At 46.5% G+C, this 23,084-nt stretch overlaps 1 protein-coding gene across 1 annotated transcript in view; it reads right to left on the bottom strand.

Annotated features, from left to right (window-relative positions):
* Nucleotides 1-10,969: 10,969 nt before the first annotated feature.
* Nucleotides 10,970-23,084, bottom strand: part of LOC144151842 (beta-1,4-N-acetylgalactosaminyltransferase bre-4-like) — a 65,837-nt gene continuing 53,722 nt past the window's right edge. Inside the window, exons 2-6 of the mRNA XM_077683006.1 lie at nt 22,280-22,578; nt 19,910-20,097; nt 14,832-14,954; nt 14,070-14,171; nt 10,970-12,011 (exon numbers count right to left, since the gene is read on the bottom strand). Of these exons, the coding sequence (XP_077539132.1) occupies nt 11,837-12,011; nt 14,070-14,171; nt 14,832-14,954; nt 19,910-20,097; nt 22,280-22,578 (887 nt within the window). The 3' untranslated portion in view covers nt 10,970-11,836. The remainder of the gene's footprint in view (nt 12,012-14,069; nt 14,172-14,831; nt 14,955-19,909; nt 20,098-22,279; nt 22,579-23,084) is intronic.

Below are 23,084 nucleotides of genomic sequence, written 5' to 3'. Positions count from 1 at the left end.
GCAACGAGACAGATCCCCATTATCGCGAACGCGTCTCTACGGATTTCTTTGCTTTGTCTCGATCCCGGGGCCAATAGCTCGAGTGAGCGAGAAATCGTCTGTTTTTCAGAAAAGCAAATTATGCTCGAGTTCGATAATCGCCTTTCCCACTACTTACCACTGAGAAAAAAGCAGCAGTGGACCACTCCGTACGCACGAGACGGGGCCCGTTTTCGAAATTGAGCCACCGCAAACCTGGGGAAGAACGTGGTTGCTGGGCTCTTCGTCAAATCCTAGCACGGCTGTTTGTCTAGTTCGATTAGTACAGTCAAATCTCGATACAACGAATCACGCGGGACCGCCTAAAATAGTTGGTTATTTCGAAAATCGGTGTAATGAAAAACTGGCGATTATAAGCCAGTGCTAAACTTAGGAATGAAAATGACGCGGTACGTAAGTAGTAGACGCGTGTGCATGCCGGCAAACTCAAGAATAAAATGTTGGGCTCACTTTAAAGCTGCTTTATTTGAAGAAATCAGTCATTTTCTTCTGGCGCGTGCAGCAAACACGTCCGATTAGGAATGCCTACACATATTCCACCTTGCACAGCACCTCATCGAGTACGTCGCTGCACTGAGTTAGGAAAGTGCCGACTTTGATCATATGCACTAACACATCAATGTTCGACACGATGTCATCTCCTGTGTTCAGTGAAACACAGTCGTAACCTTTCGCGTCGTCTTTGAACTAAATATCATGACTGTTCTCGCTTCTTCTTTGCTTTGTCGCTAGCTGTATTCATCTTTGAATCTCACCCGAACTTCGCAGCAAAATCACCCCCAGCCAAGAAACACCTGCGCACACACGTGATTAGCGTGAAGAACGACCGACTGGCCAACAACACCCAACACAACGAGAGAGAAAAAAGGCAAACTCGGCTAGGCCTGCTAGGCAACTGCACATTAAACTAGAGCTTTTTAATGGCGCCAGATGTTGGGTTTCGAAATGGCGATGATTACAGCTACTGCACTCGGGAATACACAGAGTAACGGCGGTTCCTGTTTCACGCGAGACTTGCGGTGCTGTTACTTTTATCCGAATTTGTAACACTGATACGTATTCGTATTCGAATTCGTAATACTGATAAAGGGGAAAATAAATTACGAGCGTTATTCTGAAATATGCGCTATATAGAAATTCGTAGTTCTGATATATTTTAACTTTGAAAATATTGCCAGTCCGATGGGGAATCTTAGAATACTCGCAAATTTGAGAAATTCATAGTGGTGTTCGTTATAGTGGTGTTCGTAGTAACGAGATTGGACTGTATAGTACTTCCAGCGCGCAACGAAGCACTTTGTACCTTTAATTTTTTCCAACATTGACTGTGGAAGATCAAATGTCATGACTCGTGTTCGTACAGCGTACATGCTTTGAAAGGGGCCACGAAGACAAAGTATACCTTTGTACAGTTAAAAAAAAAACTATGCTTTGGTAGCTCACTCCGATACACTACAACCACAAACCACGTTTTTAACAAAAAAAAAAACGCAAGAAAGTTTGAAAAACCTTGTATCGCGCCTCAGAGACGTAATATAGGCCGGGGTTACAAAACATACTACGGCACTAAAAACAGTTATCGGTGTGTTAACTGCAGATTACCATTCCAGCGAACCAGCCCCACCACAATCGCCGAGTCATGTATTTTGGTGGTGGCTCAAAACGGCTGCCGCCAATCACACAAACAAGATTCTGTGACGACATAGAGGAATCGCCGGAAGTGGCTGGGGGAGCAGCCACTGTTCGATGTGCTTTTATTGGTATCCCGATTATTAAAGCGATAGCGTCATTGGCTCATTTTTCGATTTTGCCGTGGCCTGCCAACCGCCCGCTATCAGCCGTGCTCATCCAGCGCCCGCGGAAGTAAGTCATCTGGGCTAACAGGAAACTACAACTGAGGCAGGCAGATGCGAGGGCACGCCGCGAGTACAGACCAGCGGCGGATTGTGGAAAGACGGACAATGATATTACGGCCGAGACAAAAGAAAAGATACGTGATTTCCGCAGGTGCCGCGACTGCGCAGTGATGTACTTTCTACGCGCTGTGTGTAGTCTCATATTTGGCAGAGAGAGAGAGAGAGAGAGAGAGAGAGAGAGAGAGAGAGAGAGAGAGAGAGAGAGAGAGTACATTTATTGGGCGTCTAAATTGGGTCTTGTGGCCCGTTGGGAGTGGTTCCTTATTAACTGCAGCCCATATGACGTCATGGCCGTCTGCGCCCGGCCGACCAGTGCTAGCTGGGTCGCCAGTGAGGCGCCGGACATCAACATCTCCCATTGCTCTCTAAAAGAGGGGGTGGGGGGATAGAGAACGGTTGGATTTTCTAAGCTAAAGTCGCACTTCCCAATGATGTGGCGGAGTGATTCTGGTTTTTTACAAAATTTGCATTCGGCCGAGTGTTGCTCCGAGAACATGAGGTGTAGCCTTGTTGGGTTTGGGAAGGATCCAGATTGAATGAGGCGAAAGACTGACTGCTGTTCCCTAGAGAGGCTAGGATGAGGTGGAGGGAGTGTCTGCCTTTCTAGCCGATAGTGCTGCGTGATTTCCTTAAAAGAGATGAGCGGGCAGTACTCCGCGCCTTCCTCCGTAGCCTGGGGTGCGACTGCGCAGGCTTGTTGGTGGGCAAACTCGTTAACCTCCATGGAGGCGTGAGCAGGCGTCCGCAGCAATTTGATTTTTCTATTTGCTATTTTGTTCTGCAGCAATCTCAGGGTCGCTGGAGGCACGCTTCCCGATCGGTAGTTCCGATATGCGGAACTACCTGCGGAACTCCCTGCTTGTGAGGGACAAAGAAATTGCCATCTCCTCCGCTTCAGTGATGTCCGAGGTCTTGACTGTTGCGCTTACAAGGAGACTGTTCTTGGTCGATACCACTATCGTTGCGTGCGGCTTGCCTCTGCAGCGGGAGGCGTCCGTGTATACGACTTCGGGGTCGTTTCCAACGTTCGTGTTGAGCGTTCGGGCTCTCGCTGCTCTTCTGGCCTCGTGATGGGTGGGGTGCATGTTTCTGGGCAATGGGTGACTATTTTAAAGACTGGCGCCAGGGGGTTGGTATCTGCACCTGCGGGATCGCGTCGAGGGCCACCCACCCTATCTTGAGGAGACTTTTTCGCCCATTTTTAGTTCGGCTGAGTCTGGCCTTTTGGCTGGATGACCATCGATCAATTCGTCTGCGATGTTGCGTAGGCCCATCCTGAGGAGCTTCTCTGTGGACGCGCTCATGGGTAGTCCTATGGCATGCTTGACTGACTTTCGTATGAGTGTATTGAGGAGATTTATGTCCGTCTTGTTCACTGAGAGGTACGGCGTGATGTAAGTAATTCTTGAAACGGCGAATGCTTCTACCAAACGCAGAGCATCTGCCTCTTTCATTCCTCGCTTCCTGGTGGACACCCTCCTAAACATGTGCATTATTTTATCGGTAGGTTGCTTCAGTTTTTTTTTTTTTTAGGGAGATGTCACTCTTGGTATCTGGTTGTAGGTGAAATCCTGGGATTTTCATTCTGGGACTAGGAATTACCGCATGTCCCTCTAGTTGAACTTGGATGTCTTCCTTGACGTTCTTCTTGGCTTTGGGGCGGACAACGAGAAGTTCAGACTTTTGTGGAGAACATTGGAGGTCACGGGCCTTGGCGTATTGATTTATGACGTCCGTTGCCCTCTGAAGTGTGTCTTGATTTTCTATGAGGGAGCAGATTCCCGTACAGACTGTGATATCGTCAGAATGGAAAGCATGCCCAAGGTTATCTATGGCGTCAAGTCTTCTGGGGATGTCCAGCAAGGCGACATTAAATAACAACGGTGACAGCACAAATCCCAGGGGCGTGCCTCTAGCTCCGGGTTTTATGGGGCCGGATGTGGCATCTCCTATCCTGAGTGCGGCAGTGTGGTCCGAAAGGAGGTTGGGGATGTACTCGTACGTCCGCGTTCCGCAGTCCGTACAATTGAGGTTCCTCAATATACTTGCGTAACCCAGGCGGCACAGAAAGTGTGCCCCAAGACCGGCCCGTCTATGGCCGCTTTCTGGCATGTCCGGCCAGCATCCAGGTTCTGGCAGCCACTGATCATGCGTTGAACGGCCAACATTCGGCAACCAGCGCTTCGGCATTTTTCCGTCCGCCCGTGTCCGGACGCACAACGGCAGCTAACCGGCTGCCAGATATTCAGTTCTCTTACGGCTGCCGATGTTGAAAAAGAGAACGGCCGAAGTACGGCCTTAGGGCATCCGTTTTTTCTTCGGGAAGCGGTAATCGGCCGAAGCACGGCAAGCGACCGGCCACAGAATATGCGTATTCTTGCGGCAGTTGGTGTTCGAAAGGAGACCGGCCGGAGCGCGGCTGCCGTGCATTCGTTGTTTCAACGGTGAACCGCGCGTCCGGCGGACGTACGGCCCCAGAATATACGTTTTGCATTCGGTTAGCTGTCTTCGGCCGAATTACGGCCAGCGAATGGCCACAGAATATTTGGCAACCGGTGTTCAAGAGGAGACCGGCCTACGTAAGGTATCTGGTTATACGTCCTTTTTTCGGCAAACGGCATCCAGCCGAACAACGGCTCGCGCCTGGGCGCCGAGAATTCATGCACAGACGTGTTTGGAAGGAGACCGACCGGTTTTTTTCTGGGGGGACAAAGAGCCGTTAGGGAGCCGAACGACGGGGACGCGTTTTTCATCCGCTCCGTGTTTCTACGTTTTAAATGAACGAACATCGTTTGTCAAACAGTAATGAGTGTTCTCGGTGAACGGGCAAGGTACAAAGACTCACTGGACATTAGCAGGGAACCTTTTAGGCCATCGAAATGTCATTTATTGCCACAAGAAGACTGTGCCACACCAACGGGTGAGCTAAGCCTCGCCAGTCATCGCCGCTACCACGCTTCTGCCTCCGGCTTCGTCGACGCATCATCTCGAGGCTATTCGCCCGCTCAAGAAATGGAGAGCATTGGAGACATCGATCCACCAGAGATGTCCGATCCGAGATGGAGATGGTTCACCCAAATAACTGGCCTTCAAGGGCGTCGAGCAAGCGGCAACCACGCAGGAGCTAAACCGCCACCATGTCAAGGACTCCCCACCAAAGAAAGGCAAGTGCGAGCAAAAGCGCAAGTTATTCTGCTTACAATTAAACTGCGACAAGCAATGTTGCACTATGTTGTTGGTGATAAACGTAGAAGAGACTCGCTCGTGCATTGGTAGGATCAACTTCATGCCCTGCACTATGTTACTTCAGGGGATTTTACGACTGCCTATTTAGAAAAAAAATTATTTTAAGTTTGCGATAACAACAGAGCCTTGTCACTGACGAAGCCTAGCTGTTAATTTAGTTCCGATGTTTGAAGGTGAGCTTAGCTACTCTTGGGACATGACTCATCTGGGTAAACATAATCGCCAGCATCCTAGCAAACACGGATTTTGTCAGGATTTTCTTGCTCAACGCAGATTGTTGAGTTCACGCACGATTTGGCTCTTGCAATAGATAAGTTTAAAGTAATTGACTGTATATTCTTGGACTGCAGAAAAGCAAATGATGGTGTTGCATATCACCTTCTGCGTAGTACATTTCATCCTATGAACTGAATGAATCGGTTTTTGCATTGTTATTACTATTGGCCCTATAGCTTTGTTCAAAAGTACTGTGTAGTTAACCGGACTATAGCGAATGAACGTGATTCCGTATACCTGCAGCTTTATTCGCATTTAATAACATCCTGGTGTGCTGATTCAGAAAAGTTTTTGGATGTTAAACAGTGTGTTAACGGCACCTTTACAAGAAAACCTTCATTCCAATTGGATACGTATACCGTAAATTATGCTGCTGTGACAACGGCCGAGGAATATAAATACCTAGGAGTTTATTTAGGGAGTGGTTAGAGGTTAAATAGGCAGGTTCACACCATAAAAGTTACAGCTGCATATGTTTTTGGCTTTCTGAGACGAAATTTCAGTGAACCTCCATCTAACTGAAAAGAACAACCGTATTTCACTCATGTGCGCTCAATCTTGGAGTACGCATGTGTTTTCGTGGATCCCTACACCAAAGAGCTCGTTGATACGCTCGAAAACATACAGAATATGTCAGTGCAATTCGTATTAGGTAATTGGCACGCTCAACTTAGCATGAGAGAAAGTAAAAGTAAACTGAAATGGCAGGACGTGAAAGATCACAGACGAAACCACAGGTTTAACTTTTTTAGTAATATCTATTATTCGAAAACTGTTGTAGAAGGGGAGAAGTATGTCCAAGCGCCATTCTACATATCTCAAAGTGGGACCGCTAGCTTAAAGCAAATTATTAACTTTTCTTTAAAGGTGACGCCTTGCGCGATTCCTTTTATTTTACATCAATGCTGCAGTGTAATTATCTTCGACGTATGATTGCATTAACTGTTTTTATTGACGATTTTCAGCGCGCTTTGTAGAATTATTTTGTTATTTTGTCTCATATTTAATGCTTAGTGTTATGTATCTCCCTTCTGTAATGCATGCAAAATAAAGCATGTATCAAATAAACAAACAAACGAATAAATAAATAAATAAATAAATAAATAAATAAATAAATAAATAAATAAATAAATAAAACAATGAATAAATAAATGAATAAAAATAAATAAATAAATAAATAAACAAATAAAAAACAATAAATAAATAAATAAATAAATAAACTTCCAGAGGCGCAAGTTTGCCTCCGACGGGTTGAGAACCCTACGCATTCAACCTTGACCAATAAAATATTTATTGCCCTATTCGTTGCAGTATGCAAGGTTTCCTGTATACATGCTACCATTGCTATGTTATTGGTTTGAAACAAATTATGTAACTCTAATTTTACGCCTTTCCTTGCGTGAACACAAAGGGATACAACTGCAGCCACCTGAAGCAGGGCGTCATTCGCGACGCGTCTAGAATTTTTTGAACGTAGTATGACATTAGAAGAAAATTAAGTTCTTTTGGACTATTGAGTGGTGTGGACGTACACTCATGAAAACAACATTAAAATAGATTGAAAATGAAAGTACCTGTTCGCTCCTTCTTAGGATCAGCCCTGCGCAAGATCATCAGAAAAGTTGATCGAGTAGAAAATGTCTTTGCAAGAAAAATGGGCAAAAAACTGGACATACTTTTCTGTGAAGGAGTTATATTAAATGCTCCTGAGTGTTTTGTTGAGAACCAAAACGCTTCGTAAAGGCATTCACGCCGGTTTTATATACATCAAAATTGGTCAAGCAGCTGTTATAAAAATAGTTTATGTAGTCATAGCATGAAAGTGTTCCGGAATATTGCCCTAAAAGAAATTGGCTAAAAGCGGCGCAATTTATCTCTCTGAAATTCAACCCACTAAAGTATGCGCCCTCCGCCGCCCCCCCCCCCCCCTCCTCTTTCCCCGTTTATTACAGGTAAGCCGCCCCACAGAGGATATCAGGATCTGGACAATACATCTATTCAAGCTCTACAAAGAACTGAATATTTTCTGTGTTCGGCAGTAAAAGAGGCACAGCAATTAAAGGACCGATAATTTGTGAGCACTGTTTAATAAATGAATTTTGCTGTCAACTGAGGCTGGTAATTAAGCAAAGCTGCGCTGAAAGCTTGACGGCTGGTGCTTGCGCGCGAACTCACTTTGATGTGGCTGCATTGGACCCAAAATGCTGGGTTTGTGCTGCTTCTGCACTGCGCGAATGAGTCATCTGCTTGCGCGACATGCAGCGACCGGCCTCAGTACAGCTAACGTACTGTGGCTCAACTCCAATGCCCGTAGCACGGCCGTATTTCCGGTAGCTGTAGTCCGGCTGGAGTCCGACGACCGCATCTCGGCTGTCCTCCGGCGGACGTACTTCGGCCGTACACAGGTTGCTTTGGAATGGCCGGAGCCCTACGGCTGGAATCTGGCCGTATGACCGTAAGCCGGTCGACTGGCCGACGGACACTGGCCGTTGGACAGCCATCGGAGTACGGCCGTATACGGCCAAAAGGCCCACATTTGGACATGGGCCGAACATGGCTGCCGGAAAACGGCCGGACAGAAAATCACCGGCCAAAGTACACCGGCCTGTTTTAGGCCGAACAGTCCTGTGCTGCCTGGGAAGTCATGTTGTCAAACACGCGCTTGAGATCCAGGGCCAGGATGGCCCTGGGGGGCGGCGCGTAGCTGACTTGAGTACCTCCTCCTTGATTGAAGGAGTACGTCCTGGGTTCCTAGATGTTTGCGAAATCCAAATATTGTCGTGGGCATTTGCTCTGTGTCCTCCAAGTGTTTCTGAAGGCGGTTGAGCACAACCCGCTCCATGACTTTCCCACCACAGGAGGTCAGGGAAATTCGCCTTAAATTATCTATGTGGGGAGATGTCCCAGGTTTGGGTGTGAATCTTATCTCGGCCGTTTTTCCATTGAGCGGGGAGCTGTCCCATCTCCCAAACAGTGTTTCGATATTCCAGCATATTCATAGGTTATTTAGTAGTCTGTAGGTGATGGCATCCGGTCCCGGGCACTGGACATGGACGCCAGCCGTGCTCGCAACTTACGCCAGCATCAAAGCGCTACTCCAAAGACCAACATTGTGTCACGTTGCTAAAAGTGGGCGAAAAAAGTAACGACAGGCTATCAAAAACCAAGAAAAGCTTGGATTATATCCAGAATTAAAGCAACAAATGTGCCAATAAGTATATAAAACCGAGTATGCGGCGTTTAATTACACAAGTTTTAAAATCGATTTTCGAATTTTTTGCGGCCATGTCAACGGCGGGAGCTCTGTCTGGCAAACTATGAATGGCGCCACGCGGCCATTTAAAAACATCCCTAAAATAGGTCAGCATGTTGTAGCCCTCAACCTCCCAATTTTCACGATCACCGCAATGGTCTTTAAATTGTGTCATATATAACCGTTGAAGAAATCAGAGAGTTCTTCTCCCAGGCCAAATAGAACGTCTGAGTAAAAGCAATATTAGGACCGGTAATCATATGTATTAGAGGGTCAATTTCAGAGAGAAAACTTTTGGACGCCATGAGTCATACGTCGCCGATTCAGCGTCATTTTATTATAGCCCTCCCCCTACCGAAAAGAAACCGGACCATCTCCGCTAGCGTGAAACCTGGGGAGGGGCGAAGCATGCAGTGTATAGATGTATTTTTGGCGCCTTGGCTTTTTTCCCACGGAGAGGAAACAATTGCGGGGTAAATTCTATTTTTGCTTCATGGATTTGTTAAACAGTTCGATCGTATTTCATAAGCTAATCGCTGACTTGAATCTTTATTTCGGGTACGTGTAACAGCATACTTTGGAGGCTGTAAAGTGTTCACAGCTAGAAAAATGAAAGTAACAGCGTCTGTTTTTATTAAGACATTCTTTTTAGGAGAATAAGTAATAGGCTACTTGGTGCGTTTAGGTGTAATGAGAGCTTAACAGGGGTGCTCGTATGGTTTCTCCAGAAACATATTTTAGGAGCAACGGTCCTCGACACACTGTTTCAGATATTCCTGAGATATTTCCCTTTTAGATATTCCCCTCAAAACAGAAACACTAAAATATTACAACAAGCATTAACTCTAACTGGCTTTCAACGCTATTTATGAAACCCTGAGTCGTTTAAGCTAATCAATAACCCTTTATTAGGGTGTTCCTGTTACCCCGGGCAACTATTATGCCAATGTGGACGTTTTGTCATCTTCTAGTTACAAAAAGAACCGCGGTCCTAAGAGTTTTACTCATGGTGACCATCGCTCTCCTGTAACCTAGCCACAAACTATAGGATTGGTAGTAATTATCAACTGTGTTTTCTTACATTTTTACCTTTGGCCTGCGTTTCAGACACCTCCCGAGAATATCTGTAGGAATGACGCACCCAAACTCGCATAGCATTAAAACCGCGACGGCTTTTTGTTTAATTCCGAGGAGAAAGAGTCGGCCGAATATAATGAGAAACGCCGCAGAAAAAAGGAAGGCAACAAGAAGTTGTCATCTTTACAGAACTTGGAAGGGAGCAACTGTAACGTGGACTATTGCTCCACAGTACACAGCGTGGTTTACAACTTGTCGCGCAAAGCGTAGAGTCACCGGTCAAATGTCCGCTGGAGTTACACAACATTGAAGCGAAGTCGCTATCTTGGCTTCTTCCAGTTCTTGCTCACTTCTTGATGCTGCTTTCTTGGTTTGAGCTTGGGTACACTTGAAGAGTTCACAAAAATGTAAGAGGTTCATTTCACAACTAAACCCCTAACAAGGTCACAAATTATTTCAACAAGAATCCTCTCGAATGATGAAATGAACCATTTTGTCGACACTCCACTTACCTTTCCCACAATTCGACACTTCCCGAAACTAACACGCTAGCACAAAAATAAATCATCGCGTTAAGCGCTTGCTAACATAGGAGCAGGCATTCATTATTGGAAATGAATGTATCGGTAAGTAAAGTACATAGATTGTTTCATGTTGTCGCGCGATGTGAATGAGAATATGAGTGTTTCGTGAAAGATGGTGCGCTTTTCAAGCGCGTAGGAGCAACCATAATCAGAAGACTGGCAGGGTAAAACGACATGCTTGTTTGGCTGAGTGTGTTTTATGGCAGGTGCATCTAATCGCAATGAGTCGCCTTGAAAGGCGTACGTCCATGAACAGCTACACCCATGAAAACAACAGCGCATTCTGTTGCTTTCAGGGTTGTGCGATTACCTGATTGAAATAAGAAATTTTTGCACACCGCCTCACGCCCGGATGAATACTGCAATGATTTGTCAATAATAAACTAACACGGCGTCAGGCTCCCACACAAACACACACACAAAAATATTTGTGGCATCTTCACGTACACAACCGGCTGGAGTCTTCCTCCGTTGCAATGGTAAGCCTACCTTGCCTCTGTTTCCAAAAATAAACACATGTAAGGGTTCTAATAATTCGGGCCAGCTAAAGCGGACAAAAAAATTCAGATCAGCATTGAGCAATAGTATTTAACTATACTACACCCGAAAGTGTGTAGTTTACTAAAACTGTCCTTCATGATGAATTTTAGCAGCAAGCACTACGTTTCAGCTGTGTGCTTTAGCCGAAGTCTACTGGTGACACATTCTTACTGACATTCCTAGGTTTTTAGAAATCGGAGCGTAGGTGAACAGACAGCTGCACTATGGAATAAAGACCGAGACCAAGCTTACTATAAGGTGCCCGCTGTCTGCGTAGAGATGGCGAAGGAAGGATGCCGACGGCAACAAAAACATACATTCCAGCTCGAAACTGGTGATCTGCCTTCTTTTTACCATGGAGAATCCCACAGACCACTGCCATTAAGTTGTTATACTAAGACCGTGGCAGCTCAGCGAATTCTTCACGTACAGAGAGAATGTGTTATCTGTCTGTTGAAGTGCTGCATTCCCAGATTGCAATTTTACGTTTACACAACATTTGTGGCACAAACATGCGCGTGCAAAAGCCGCACATACCGAAGCACTCAAGCGTAATTAGGTGCTCGTAATCACCCGCATACGCACGCGTATATTCACACAGCACAAGTCTTGAGGACTAATGCGCATCTCCGCTCTGCGCCGACCACGTCCCGTCGTCGGCGACTTTCAGGCGAGATCATCCAGCCAGGCTGCGACGCCCGGAAACCCTAGTTAACGAGCACACCACAGTCCGTCCTGCGAGATTTCCTTCGGACTGGCTGAGCGCCACTTGGCGGGGAGCATCATGAGCGACGCGAACAGTTGTGTTCGCGTTGAGCGTAGACGAGGCGGGCGTAAGGGTGAGCCGAAAGCACGGGCCGCCTGGCGGCCGTTGGGCAGAGTCTGACGGCCGGCCGGCCCCGCGGTCATAGGTTAACGACGAGTTTGTGCGATCCGGAGAAGTGCCACTTGTGGTTGTGGCCGATGTCCACAAGGAGATGCGTGTAGAGTGGCAGGACTTCTTTCTTCACGAGCCGGTACTTGACGGTGCTCAGCCCGTCCCGGTTCATGCGGTACCATGCCATCCGCACAAGGGCCATCCTGGTGCAAAACAAAAGACAGAAAAGACAGTGCACACAAACGTTTACGAGCGTAAAGCTGAAGAACGTAATTATTGCAGGCAGTGTAGTCCTAAAACTAACGAGAATGGCCTGAGAACGAGCCGCGATTATTAATTTACCGCTCCGAAAGATGACTCCAGTCACTTACAGCTTTTACGTTATCTAGTTACGTATCTCGAGTCACTTCATTCCTTCAATGTTCTTCATTCCTTCAGTGTTTTTCCTTTGTTTTTGTGATATTGAAATTTACCAGTGGGGCCAACGTACTAAGCAAGCTCGTTCCTCAAACCAGAAAAAGGGCGAGTTGTCTACTAAATCTGCAGCCCACGCCCTTTTGATGTAAACCCCCCGCGGTGAAAATATTATCTGTCGACCTCTACATCGTGAAGGAAATTAGCGCTTTTTATTCGAGGGTTCAACATATTATCTTCACGGTTTTTCCTGGAACTACAACTTCCGCGACCGGAGTCAGCTGGTATTCTAAGGGCATCAAACACACCGTTTCTCGAGTTGGGCCCTACGGTATACGCAGCTTAAAACTGTTTGTACTAGCATAAACTTGCCTTTTGTGCCATTAACAACATTTTTATTCAAATAATCAATAACCGGAAGCAAAAAGGCGGCAATATTGACGAACACGATATTGTAAACCCTCTAAGTATTACTAACTGATTTCGCCAATATTATGTTAAACTCGCCTGTTCTTACCCCGAGAATGGCAAAAGCTGCGCCCGAATGTTGATATACAGCTGCTTATATCCTGCATGTACAATATTCTCGCCGCTTTAGTATTAAAATGAACCATGCTTTACACAACCGAGAGCGCTTCAGCATCCGGGGATGTTACGGCCGTTTCAACACCGCACACTTTGCAAGAACAGGGCCATAGAAAATATTGATCCCATCTAAACAGGACGCCCTTCGTACGCGCCGGGAATACCGATTCAACATTGCGAACAAGGGTCTCGGCGCCGGGTTCGATGTTTCTCGCCCGGGCGGGGGGGGGGGGGGGGGGAGCATCGAAAAGAAAAAGAAAACAGGGTTCTAGAGCAGAGAAAAAAAAAAGCCACAGATGAAAAACAGTAAGTTTCACATTAAAAAGATTCACGCGCATCCGGTAAGCGTCGTTGTCACGATCAGTGTTCCTTTCTTTTCCTAACTTTCGGTTTATTTCATTTTGTTTTCTTTTGTTTCCTCTTTCTGATTTTGTCAGGACGACTCTCGCCGAGAACGTCGATTTCTACCAGGTTTTTCTGATTTCGGTACAGGAAGGGCGCCCAGGCAGAAAGCTTTGTCGCGCGATTTCTCCGCAGCAAGTCCGCTAACAATCGCCTCGTGCCCGACCATGCGCAAACTTGTCACAGCGAAACTCGGCATCCATTCCGGCTGCTTTTGTGTGTTTGTTTGTTGCTTTCTCAGCAGATATGTTCCGCAGATCATTTCCCTGGCGACATTGCATGGTCCGCGATGGTTTACCTTTTGTGCTTTTCAATGTATTTTTTCACCTTGAACTCCCCATGAAAAAACTGTTGCTTTCTTCTTTGATTTTTATATGGGTGCTTTCACGCCGATTGAAAAGTAAGCTGCACTAAAACAGCGGTCTTTGAACCAAGCTTCTCGAGGTGATACTACGCTCTTGGATAAAAGTTTCGACCGATTTTTTTTTTTGCCATAGGATGTGGTGAATGGCTAAGTTCGAGCAAATATTTTTCTTCTCGTACATCCTGGCATTCTCATGGCTGTCGTCATCATCGCTACTAACATTACCCGACCCGCTTCTCGCTTGCGTGATGAGCTGAATCACCATCCTTCAATTTGTTTCGTTTGCGTTTTGCTAAACATCTTTAGAGCGTCATTGTTCTATATATACATATATATAGTACCACAAAGTTCCGAAAGAGCGCCCACCCAAACTACAGAGATACTAAAAGAAAAATGCGGCATGGGTGAACTTTCGGGTAAGGTTCGAAAAACTACAAAAAGATGACCGCACCGCCGACCACAACTGCGAAGATGTCAAGTACAAAATCCCGCTCACCTGATATTGTTCGGCGATTCCGGCCGCTGGCTATGTTTGATCATTGTGTATCGCGCGATCGAGGATGGTGGTCGGATGATCTTCAGGTTTTTGTGCTTCACTCTGCACAAAGCAGCAGCACATGGTTTGTTACTGACATAGGAAAAATAATATCAGTAAAATTTGGCTGTAGCAAGAACCACCTAAGTCAGTGTTTCAGTAGAATGATCTCATTGGATTAACCCTCGTTGAAACGCCAAAGTGATTCTATATGGTCGTGTTCTATATACACGAATTATAGTTGAAAACATTTACCCGTGCTGTATGTAGGCATCGGTATTGAGCAGTTTTTGTATCAACGTTGTTTGCCGTCAGCTCCACTTCATAAAACGAATCCAGCGTAAACTACGAACGAGTACCATAGCAAGCGTTAAAGTACATTGAATCCTGATACGAGTCTCTAAAGGTTTGCAACCAGCTGGTGTAACAATAAAACTCAACAACACTAGTGACCACAAAAACGCCTTTTTTGGCTTTCCCACAATTATGCTGCAGATTGGCATGTCTTGTGCTTTGCGGATGAACTTGAACAATTTCAAACTGTAGAAGAAGCCATGCATCGTGGACATTTCCCGTTGCTGGGAATTTAATGACTGCTGCTCACATACTGTGATACGGACAATGAATACCAAAATACGCACCTCAGCTTCAACTGTTTTACAGGCTACAAAAGCTTACACCATGGGGGAATGGGAGTGTGGTGGTAATGTGTTAGTGCCTTGCCTGTAGGCCATGTCGTCGTCCTCGCCTCCCCAGCCCCAGTAGAGGTTGGAGAAGCCGTTCACTCTCAGCAAGTGCTCCTTCTTGATGGCGAACACACCGCCTACCAGCATCTCGTACGGTAGTCTGCACCAATATGGCAGAAAATAAGGCATTGCAAATGTTTTCAACCATAAATTAGCACAGCGTGACCGAATTCATTGTTTTTCTTTTATTCCCGAGATGCCAATTCAGCCAGAAACAAAACCAGAATCTATTTTTTTAACAGCGGAACTGTTGTTACTGGCCGTAAGTTCGGGGTTCGTGCGCGCCGAAAACTCCACGAGAAAAGGCCGAGCGCTCGTGCACGCGCACCTCGAGCGCACGTTCCTCAAGCCAAGCATACCCACTTAAGGAGATTGGCCAACATTGGTCACAAAAACTCTCCAGCGTTCGCCGTATCATGGCAAAACTTCCTCAGAAGGAGGAGGACGCGTATTAGCGTACGCCTATCATTCGTTCGTCCTCGTGTCGTCATGCGCTCTGTACCGTAGAAGAGCCGCGACTTTAATGTCGAAGCTGCTGTAGGTGATCGTTCACTCCACATGGCCCAGCCGCGGATAGTTCGCCCGGCCGAGGAACAGGCCGCGCTTCAAGAGGCTCGGCGTGCAAAGCATACGCTAGAGACGATAACTCGCTCTTGCAGAGTGGCGTACGAACAGGCTTACAGAAACAACGAGCTCACTCTGGCCTTGCTCAACATGAGGTCACTGAAATGGCATGCCGCCGACGCCAACCACGACACCGCAACGATACTAAAACTTAACTTCGTGTCCGTCAGTGATCGCCTACAACAGCTTCGCCATTCAAGTCTTGCGCGTCAGTGCGAGCTTCCCTGAATTTTTAGGGGCGAAGCTCCTTAAGTCATGGGTCTGTCCATCCCTTATGTCTCGTGGTACGTGACCGCCGCATGCTTTCGGAGATGTCGCAAAGTGGGCCGCGTTGCACGCGCAAGAACCGGCTGCAACAGGCAGCGCAAACTCGGCACCGGGAGCGCGAGCTTGTCTGTGTTCGCCAACGGAGGCGCGAGCGCACGTGCACTGCGAGGGGGAGATCACGCAAGAGATCACGCCACGAACGCAGGCAGTCGTTCTCGGAGATCGAACGAGACGCAAGGACCTTTGCTCGTTTCCTCTCGTCTTGTTCGGGCACGAGTTCGCCCTAAATAAAAGTTCTTTCTTTACCGTTGTGTCCCATCCTACGTGACAAATTGTGGTAGAGGTGCGGGGTAGTCCTCGATGGCGCGGGGTCTTTCACCAGGTCTGGGCCTGGGAGCATTGACTCCGAAAATAAAAGTTGATTTGTACAATGTACGCACACAGTCTTACGTCTTTCTTAATGATGTAATGGGCGAACTTTCACAGGAGAGTTACGGTTACCGATGATCTCCCCCTCTCGAGCTTCGCCCCACTTATCATCATTCACTCCGTGGATATGGCGTGATTTTTTTTTATTTACAGGAGTGTTGTTGAAGTCCAATATTCAAAATTCGTATCCTGCAAGCATTGTATGTATTTTCTGGTAGCCACCATTTCAAAAGCACCAAGCGTACGGAGCGTGACCAACGGTGCAAGCCTGATATGACAGCAGAGCTGTGTTCGTCGCGTATATGCGTTTCCTAGTCAGCTCAGCCGGGCGCCACCTTATCTTGCTATTGGGGTTATATTACAGCAGAGACCCCAAAGCAAACAAAACCACACGAATTGAAATAAATAACAGCCAAAGTGAACGTAAAATGAATGCGACAACCCAAATAAAAAAAATAACGTACATAGACGCCTACTAACCGAAACGGGACAAAACCACCCACATTGAAATAAAATGCGCACCGAAACCCACCCAACAAAGAAACAACCACAACATTGAAAAATATTCAACGAAAATAGGCCGAAATGACCTAAAAGAGGCACAACCAGAAAATCGTACAAAAACAGTAGCTGAAGGGGACCTAAAAGAAATGAAACTACCAGATGTCTCATTTAAAATGCATAAAGCTGTCAAATATATTGTATGCGTGATAAAAAAATTACACCATCTTCCCGTGGGGAACCCTGATGAGGATGCGAAGCATCGTGGCGGTTCCGTGTGGTTCCATTGTGTTGCCGTTATGTTGAGGGATCTGGTTTTTACTAGCGGCAGAGGGAATTCCGCGTCCGGGTCCACACCGGTGGCAAAGGCACGCAAGTGCTGTTGTGTTACGGTGAGTAGGCGGTGGTTCTTGAGGCGCCAAAACTCGTCCATCATGTTCTTGTCGATGTTGTCTCTGTGGTAGAATCGGTAGTCTCGGTCAGCTTTGGTGAGGTAAAGGTTGTTGACATTGGTGCACCGGCTGAGAGCAATGTACACGCCCTCCTCTTCGCAGCTTTGTCTTCTCGTTCTTCTTCTTCTTCGGCGGTTCCCCTACGGGAAGATGACGACGGTGGTTGAACTCGAACCTATCTCGTGATGGATTCTTTGGTTGGCCAATCCCTAGGGGCATCCTGCCACAATCAGCATCAGAGGCGCTGCGGACGGGGCTGGTTGAGCTGCAAGGCGCGTGGCGCTTCCCGCCACAGCTTTCCCACGGGAAATTCAGCATCCCCCTCTAAAGTTTTCAGTTCGTCGTTTCCGTTGACGTTCAGCTTCACGTGCCTTCGTTGTATCAGTAGCTTCTTGACGTAGTTTGAATGAGTCAAGGACATAACGCACGTTCGTAGCACTTGCTCCTGTCCCGGATTTGTAGCGTAGTGGGAAGAGCACCGCGTACCTCCCGTTGCGGCCAAGAGTCGTGGGATCGAAACCGGGCGCCACTATCTATTTCTTTCTTTTATAGTGTAGTATCGCGGAGATGTGGGTGTAAGGAGGAGAGTTGCGCATGCGCAGTGAGCGTGTGGACGGCGCCGCCATCAACGACGCAGGACCAGGCGAGCCTAAGAAATGCTCCGCATTTAAAATATTTATCTTCAAATATGACAAAACACTGAAAACAAAACGAAAACAGCGCTATGGGGCTTCGAAGTCGAGTTTCGATGTTTGCCACGCCGGAGCGGAGCCACGACACTAGGAGACCAAACGATTCTGAGCGATTGAATTGAGTCCCCCAAGCTAGGGCATATAGCTTCAAACATGCCCCTAGATGGCGCCATGTGTAACTTAGCTTTTCTGACTAAAAAAAAGCCTAAACGTGTGTTCGCCTCACTAAGATAAACTCTACGAGCGCCATATAAGTCCCTCCGAACAATTTACCCTAGGTATATATATATGGCGCTCGTCAGCAGGAGACCAAATCAACCGCAAAGTAATGTATACAAGTGCTTTATTTGTACACTGGCCTTTTCAATCTTCGTATACATCATCGTCAGTCACCGCAAAGTTTTCGTCGAGCACTCCCCCGCCGTTGAAGACCTGCACTACTACTTCGTCTTGTTCTTCAGGGAGATTGCATTCTCGCCTGGCAGCGCGGCGCACTTCCTGATAAGCCGCCTCTTTTTGGGGCGTCCTGATCTTCTTTGGTCGTTCCATCTCTCATGTGCGCGGCACAGAGTTGGAGAGAGTTTTTCCGGCGCCGCGGCGGCGATCCCGAGTTTTATAAGCGCAGCTGGTTGACCCTAGCAACGAGGAGTGAGTGACGGCCGGGGAAGGTGACAGTCGTTTTGTCGGAGACGCTGCTTGCTCAAACTCTGAATGGCATGTGCGCTCTTTTTTTTCTTTTTGCGAGCCCCTCACGTGGCGCAAGCCCACGCGCAAGCCTGGATATATATCTGAGACTGGGCGCCTGCCCTGTTAGCTTTTATTATTTTCCTGTTCAAAAAGCTTATTCTTTGGTTGTAATGTCTGCTTCGAAATTTTTTACCAATTATTTTGTGATTATTTGCTCTTTTTGTATTCAAATGCTTAAGTTTCTAATTTACAGTTTTTTGTTGCGGGAGAATTATCGCTCCTTCCAGAAGCCTGGCCAATCCCGCACGTGAGTACGTGCCGCCGGGCGCTCTCACGAGACGCGGAGCTTATTCTTTTGTTCCAACCTCTATTCTCGAATTCTTTACCAATTCTCGCTTGTGATTTCGGTACGAGAGAAACAAACTCCTTCGAGGGTGTTTTTTAAGCCGATGTCTTGTATTGTCATTCCGGTATACTTTTATCAGTATGAACAACAATAATAACAACAATAAAACGTTCCTAGTTGAGTTTAAAAGATTGATAGTAACCGACGGATATGATTCTGCGTACTGATGTATCTAAAGCCGTTTGTCAGGTTTTAATATTATGCGCAATTTGCAAATTTTCAAGGTTGTTGCCTTTATTTTTTACACACGCAGTGTACAGTCATTAGCCTATAATGACGCCCGATAAACTCAATAAAAAGCCACAAAAAACTTTACTTTTCTAGCCAAGCAGACTGCCATTACACGTGGAACCATACGGTTTTGTTCCCAAATGCGCGGGTGAACGTTTTCCGATACTTTAAGTTCGCTGATGCTCGCCATTCACTGAACATATATAAAACTGCGCTATGAAGCGAAGCAAAAAAAAAATCAAAAATAGCAGTCGCTCTAAATCAATTGATTATTCGGGAATACATAATGGACGGGATAAAGATCCTGGGAAGCGGTTTTGCTTACTGACTTTATTTCTTTTTTTTTTTTTTAGCAAAACGTAGTTACTCCAAGAAGAAGGCATTGTAACGCATGCTAAACGTTTCCTTACCAAAACAAATAAAAAAGAAAACTATTTTTGGTGAATTTTTTTGCTAAGAAACGGGGGACACCTCCCAAATGAGCCCAGCACAAACTTACTTCCGTGTTGCCAGAAATTATACAAACGACGCCACATTGCCAGATCGACAACAAGCCGTTCGGGTCTGCTACTGAGTACTACTTTCAGCCGTGTCAACGGTTTTCCTAATGTCCTAATGGTAGGACCGAGAAGAATCACCAACGCATATCAGGTTTTAGGCGATTGCATAACATGGAGGTTTAATCTGTTACCCTCCGCCAGAGCACACCTACAGTTCAGGTGTACAGCTTCGGAACACAAAACCCCATTTTCAAGCGTGGACTTACGAGTAGTTGAACTTGTCTATGGCAACCGACATGTGCCGAGGACTGGGCGGACAGCTGTACATGTTGCGGTCGTCCTCCGGGATCAAATCCACGTCGTGGAACACGAAGCAGTTGTAGTCGGCATCGTGGAAGGCTTCCCGCACGGCGGCGTTCATCAGCACACCCTTGTTGAATGTGTCGTTGCCGTACTGCGTTTTAAACAGTAACCACGGAGGCAGAACAAGAGGTAGTGCGTTAGAGGTAATCGCACGTTTGGGCGTGTTGCAAGCCTATGTAACTTAAAGAGTGAATCATGGCTTTTTAGGTAATATCAAAGCAACTTCCAGTGGGCACGACGAAACGTTGGTGCAAATGTCGCAGCAAGCATTTTACGTACAAGTATGAGGGCTTCGGTGAGTTGACAAAACATGATGTTAATGGAAAGCGAAACTTCCTATGGAGTGAACAGTGAAATGTGCCCAACACAAACAACAACTAAATTTTTATCTCAAGACACATCCCGTATGAACACCGACGTGGTCATTTGAATTAAAGGGACTCTGCAACAATTCAAACAATTCACTTTTTCCTTCGCGTACGGAAACACTGTGAAAGCTATAGTTACAGCCAGCACAGAGCGCCACTGAGTGATTTCCTCGTCGCATCAGATACGCCTTCCTTATCTGCTTTGCTTCCCTGACTTTATTTCTAAAGTGGCTATCGAATGCGTTCGTTTCTGCAACAGAAGGAAAGCCGGCCAATAGCTGCTAAACCGCTGTGGTGACGTAATTCCAGCAGGTGCTTTGCGAACCTTTATTATAAGCACTTGATTGTTTGTGGAGGAAGTTCTGCAAACATTTAAAGTTTTGAAAAAAAAAAAGTTTTAGAAATGTCGCAGGGTCCCTTTAAGAGGCACGATTGGAATATCAAACAGTATGTAAAAAGTTCCGTATGAATCCCCACGCTATACGCCAATGGTATCAGCCATCAGCCGATAGACGAGGGATTATTTTCTGCGAAAGGTGCACGGATGGAACACCAACCCACTGGTCTCCCAATCTCCGTATCGCGTCCCCTCCGGGCCAGTTTTATTTCTGTGCTCGTGATCACGGTGCAAGCAACAGCACGACAAGCGGTGCGGTTACGTGACGTTTTTATGCATGTTTTTCGTTCCCCAACATCACTCGCTAAACACCGTTCCCCAAAAGCAGCTGTGCAGTGTGTCCATCAGTAGTAGCGCAAGTTCAAAGTGATGTTGAATTCCTTCCGGCGATCAACCACGCCTTGACTTTCCGACAAACACGTCCCCCATTCTGTGCTTCACTTTTAGTGTGTCGGCATTCTTAACTCACTTCCCTTGAAATCTTTGCCCGCCCTTCAATAACGCATGACTCGACACGTTACAGTACCGCCATATGGCCTGTTAATATTAAAGCATTCACTATATTAAGCCCAATTGTTATAGGCCAATGGTTTCAGGGCCTAAGGCCTGCAAGGATAACATACGTAGAAGTGTTTGTGTGAAAATGTGCCGCCGGCAAGAATGCAGGCGCAATATATGACAATTACCACTCGTGAGTTTATGCACCTTTTCTACACATAGCTAGCCAGCTCTGCCTGTGCTGTGCGCACATATGCAAGTCTGCGTACGTATGCTCGTGCATGCGCGTGTGCTTTTACGTGCGCGAGGAAGAAAGATAGAGAGACAGTGCGACCAAGACATCCGCCACATTTTCTACGTACAGTCATGGAGAAATGCAAACTGAAAATGAAAATGCGAACTAGAAGACCCAAAACTAAAGAATATGATTCGTTGAAACCACATAATGACGTGGTTGGAGTATATCTGAAAAGCCACATTTCCAAGCTTTCCTACTGGTTGAAAGCCATGCGAGAATTTGACTTGCATGGAAACAAATTGCCCTATTTGTGTGCTGTGATTCATATTCTCGCGTTCGTATTTCATTAGTCCAAAACTGTACTATAAAACCTCGCTTCAAGGAAATCAATTCTTGAAAAAGTCCTTTCCCTTCGCACGCCTTGAGCCATAGAGGAATCAATCAATCAATCAATCAATCAATCAATCAATCAATCAATCAATCAATCAATCAATCAATCAATCAATCAATCAATTAATCAATCAATCAATCAATCAATCAAAAAATTTTAAAAAAGGTTGATTTATTCAAAGTGCTTTATTGCCTTTACTGCATTGCATTGAGAGCTAGTCCCATCCACATTTAATGAAGCATCGTTTATAGCAAACACAGTTTCCAGCTTTACCCATAGCTTGGCACTTGGAAGCATAGGAGCTCGGAATCATAGGCATATTGAACTTGGAAGCATAGGTTAACCTGCGATGTAGCGGAGCGGAGGGTCACTACGCTATACCTGTTCGACGACGTAGATGCGGTAGGAGAGAAGCTGCTTCCTAAGGATGGGGTGAAGGTGCCTAAGTAGAAGGAGCAGGTGGAGCCGCCGATCACGGTAGGGAACCACCAGCGCCACACGGTGGCGCGCCGCACACCCAACAGGACTCCAGAGTCCACCCGTGGGCTGGGATGCTGAGGCCGTTAAAGGAACACCGCTTTGGCCACTGGTCTCGTCGGAGAACTGCTGAGCTTTTGCTGATGACCGGTGAGCCCGCCGCCGCCTCGGTCGCAAGTCCAAATTCACCTCCACACGGCCCACTGCGACAGAAGGAGTAGCGTTGTGAGGAAGGGGTGCCGCAACCAACTTTCTCTCTCACGTTAAAAGAATGCTGATGAGGAATGCTAAAACTACTGCGTATGAGAGATAGCATTTTTTTGTCGTTTATTAGGTGACAAAAAAGAAAGAACTGAGCAGAAAAGCAGGAGCGTATTCTCTGCGGGGCAGTTAACAAGCGGTGAAAATAAGTAACTAAGCCATACATAAGCGAACAATTCATGTGTCAACACAGAGAACGCTAACACAACGCCAAGCACATTTCCGAACTCAAGGCAACGCTAAATATATGACGTATAGGCAAGATGCAACCTAAAAGAAACACCGAAAAGAGCGAGAGAGTCCATACATCGTGTTTGCGAACGCCATGACGAGTTAATTTTAACAGCGCAGCTGCTGTAGCTGGCCGTAATGTATGGCGCGTAATACGGAACACGTTTAAAATACCAAGAAAATGCCGAGCGCTCGTGAGCACGTGCCTCGCGGCGAC

Source organism: Haemaphysalis longicornis, unplaced genomic scaffold (genome assembly GCF_048455015.1).
Source record: "Haemaphysalis longicornis isolate Haplotype H1 unplaced genomic scaffold, Haemaphysalis longicornis Haplotype H1 scaffold_9, whole genome shotgun sequence".
Taxonomy (NCBI): domain Eukaryota; kingdom Metazoa; phylum Arthropoda; class Arachnida; order Ixodida; family Ixodidae; genus Haemaphysalis; species Haemaphysalis longicornis.
The sequence above is the reverse complement of the archived record's forward strand: the minus strand, read 5'-3'. Positions and strand labels throughout refer to the sequence as shown.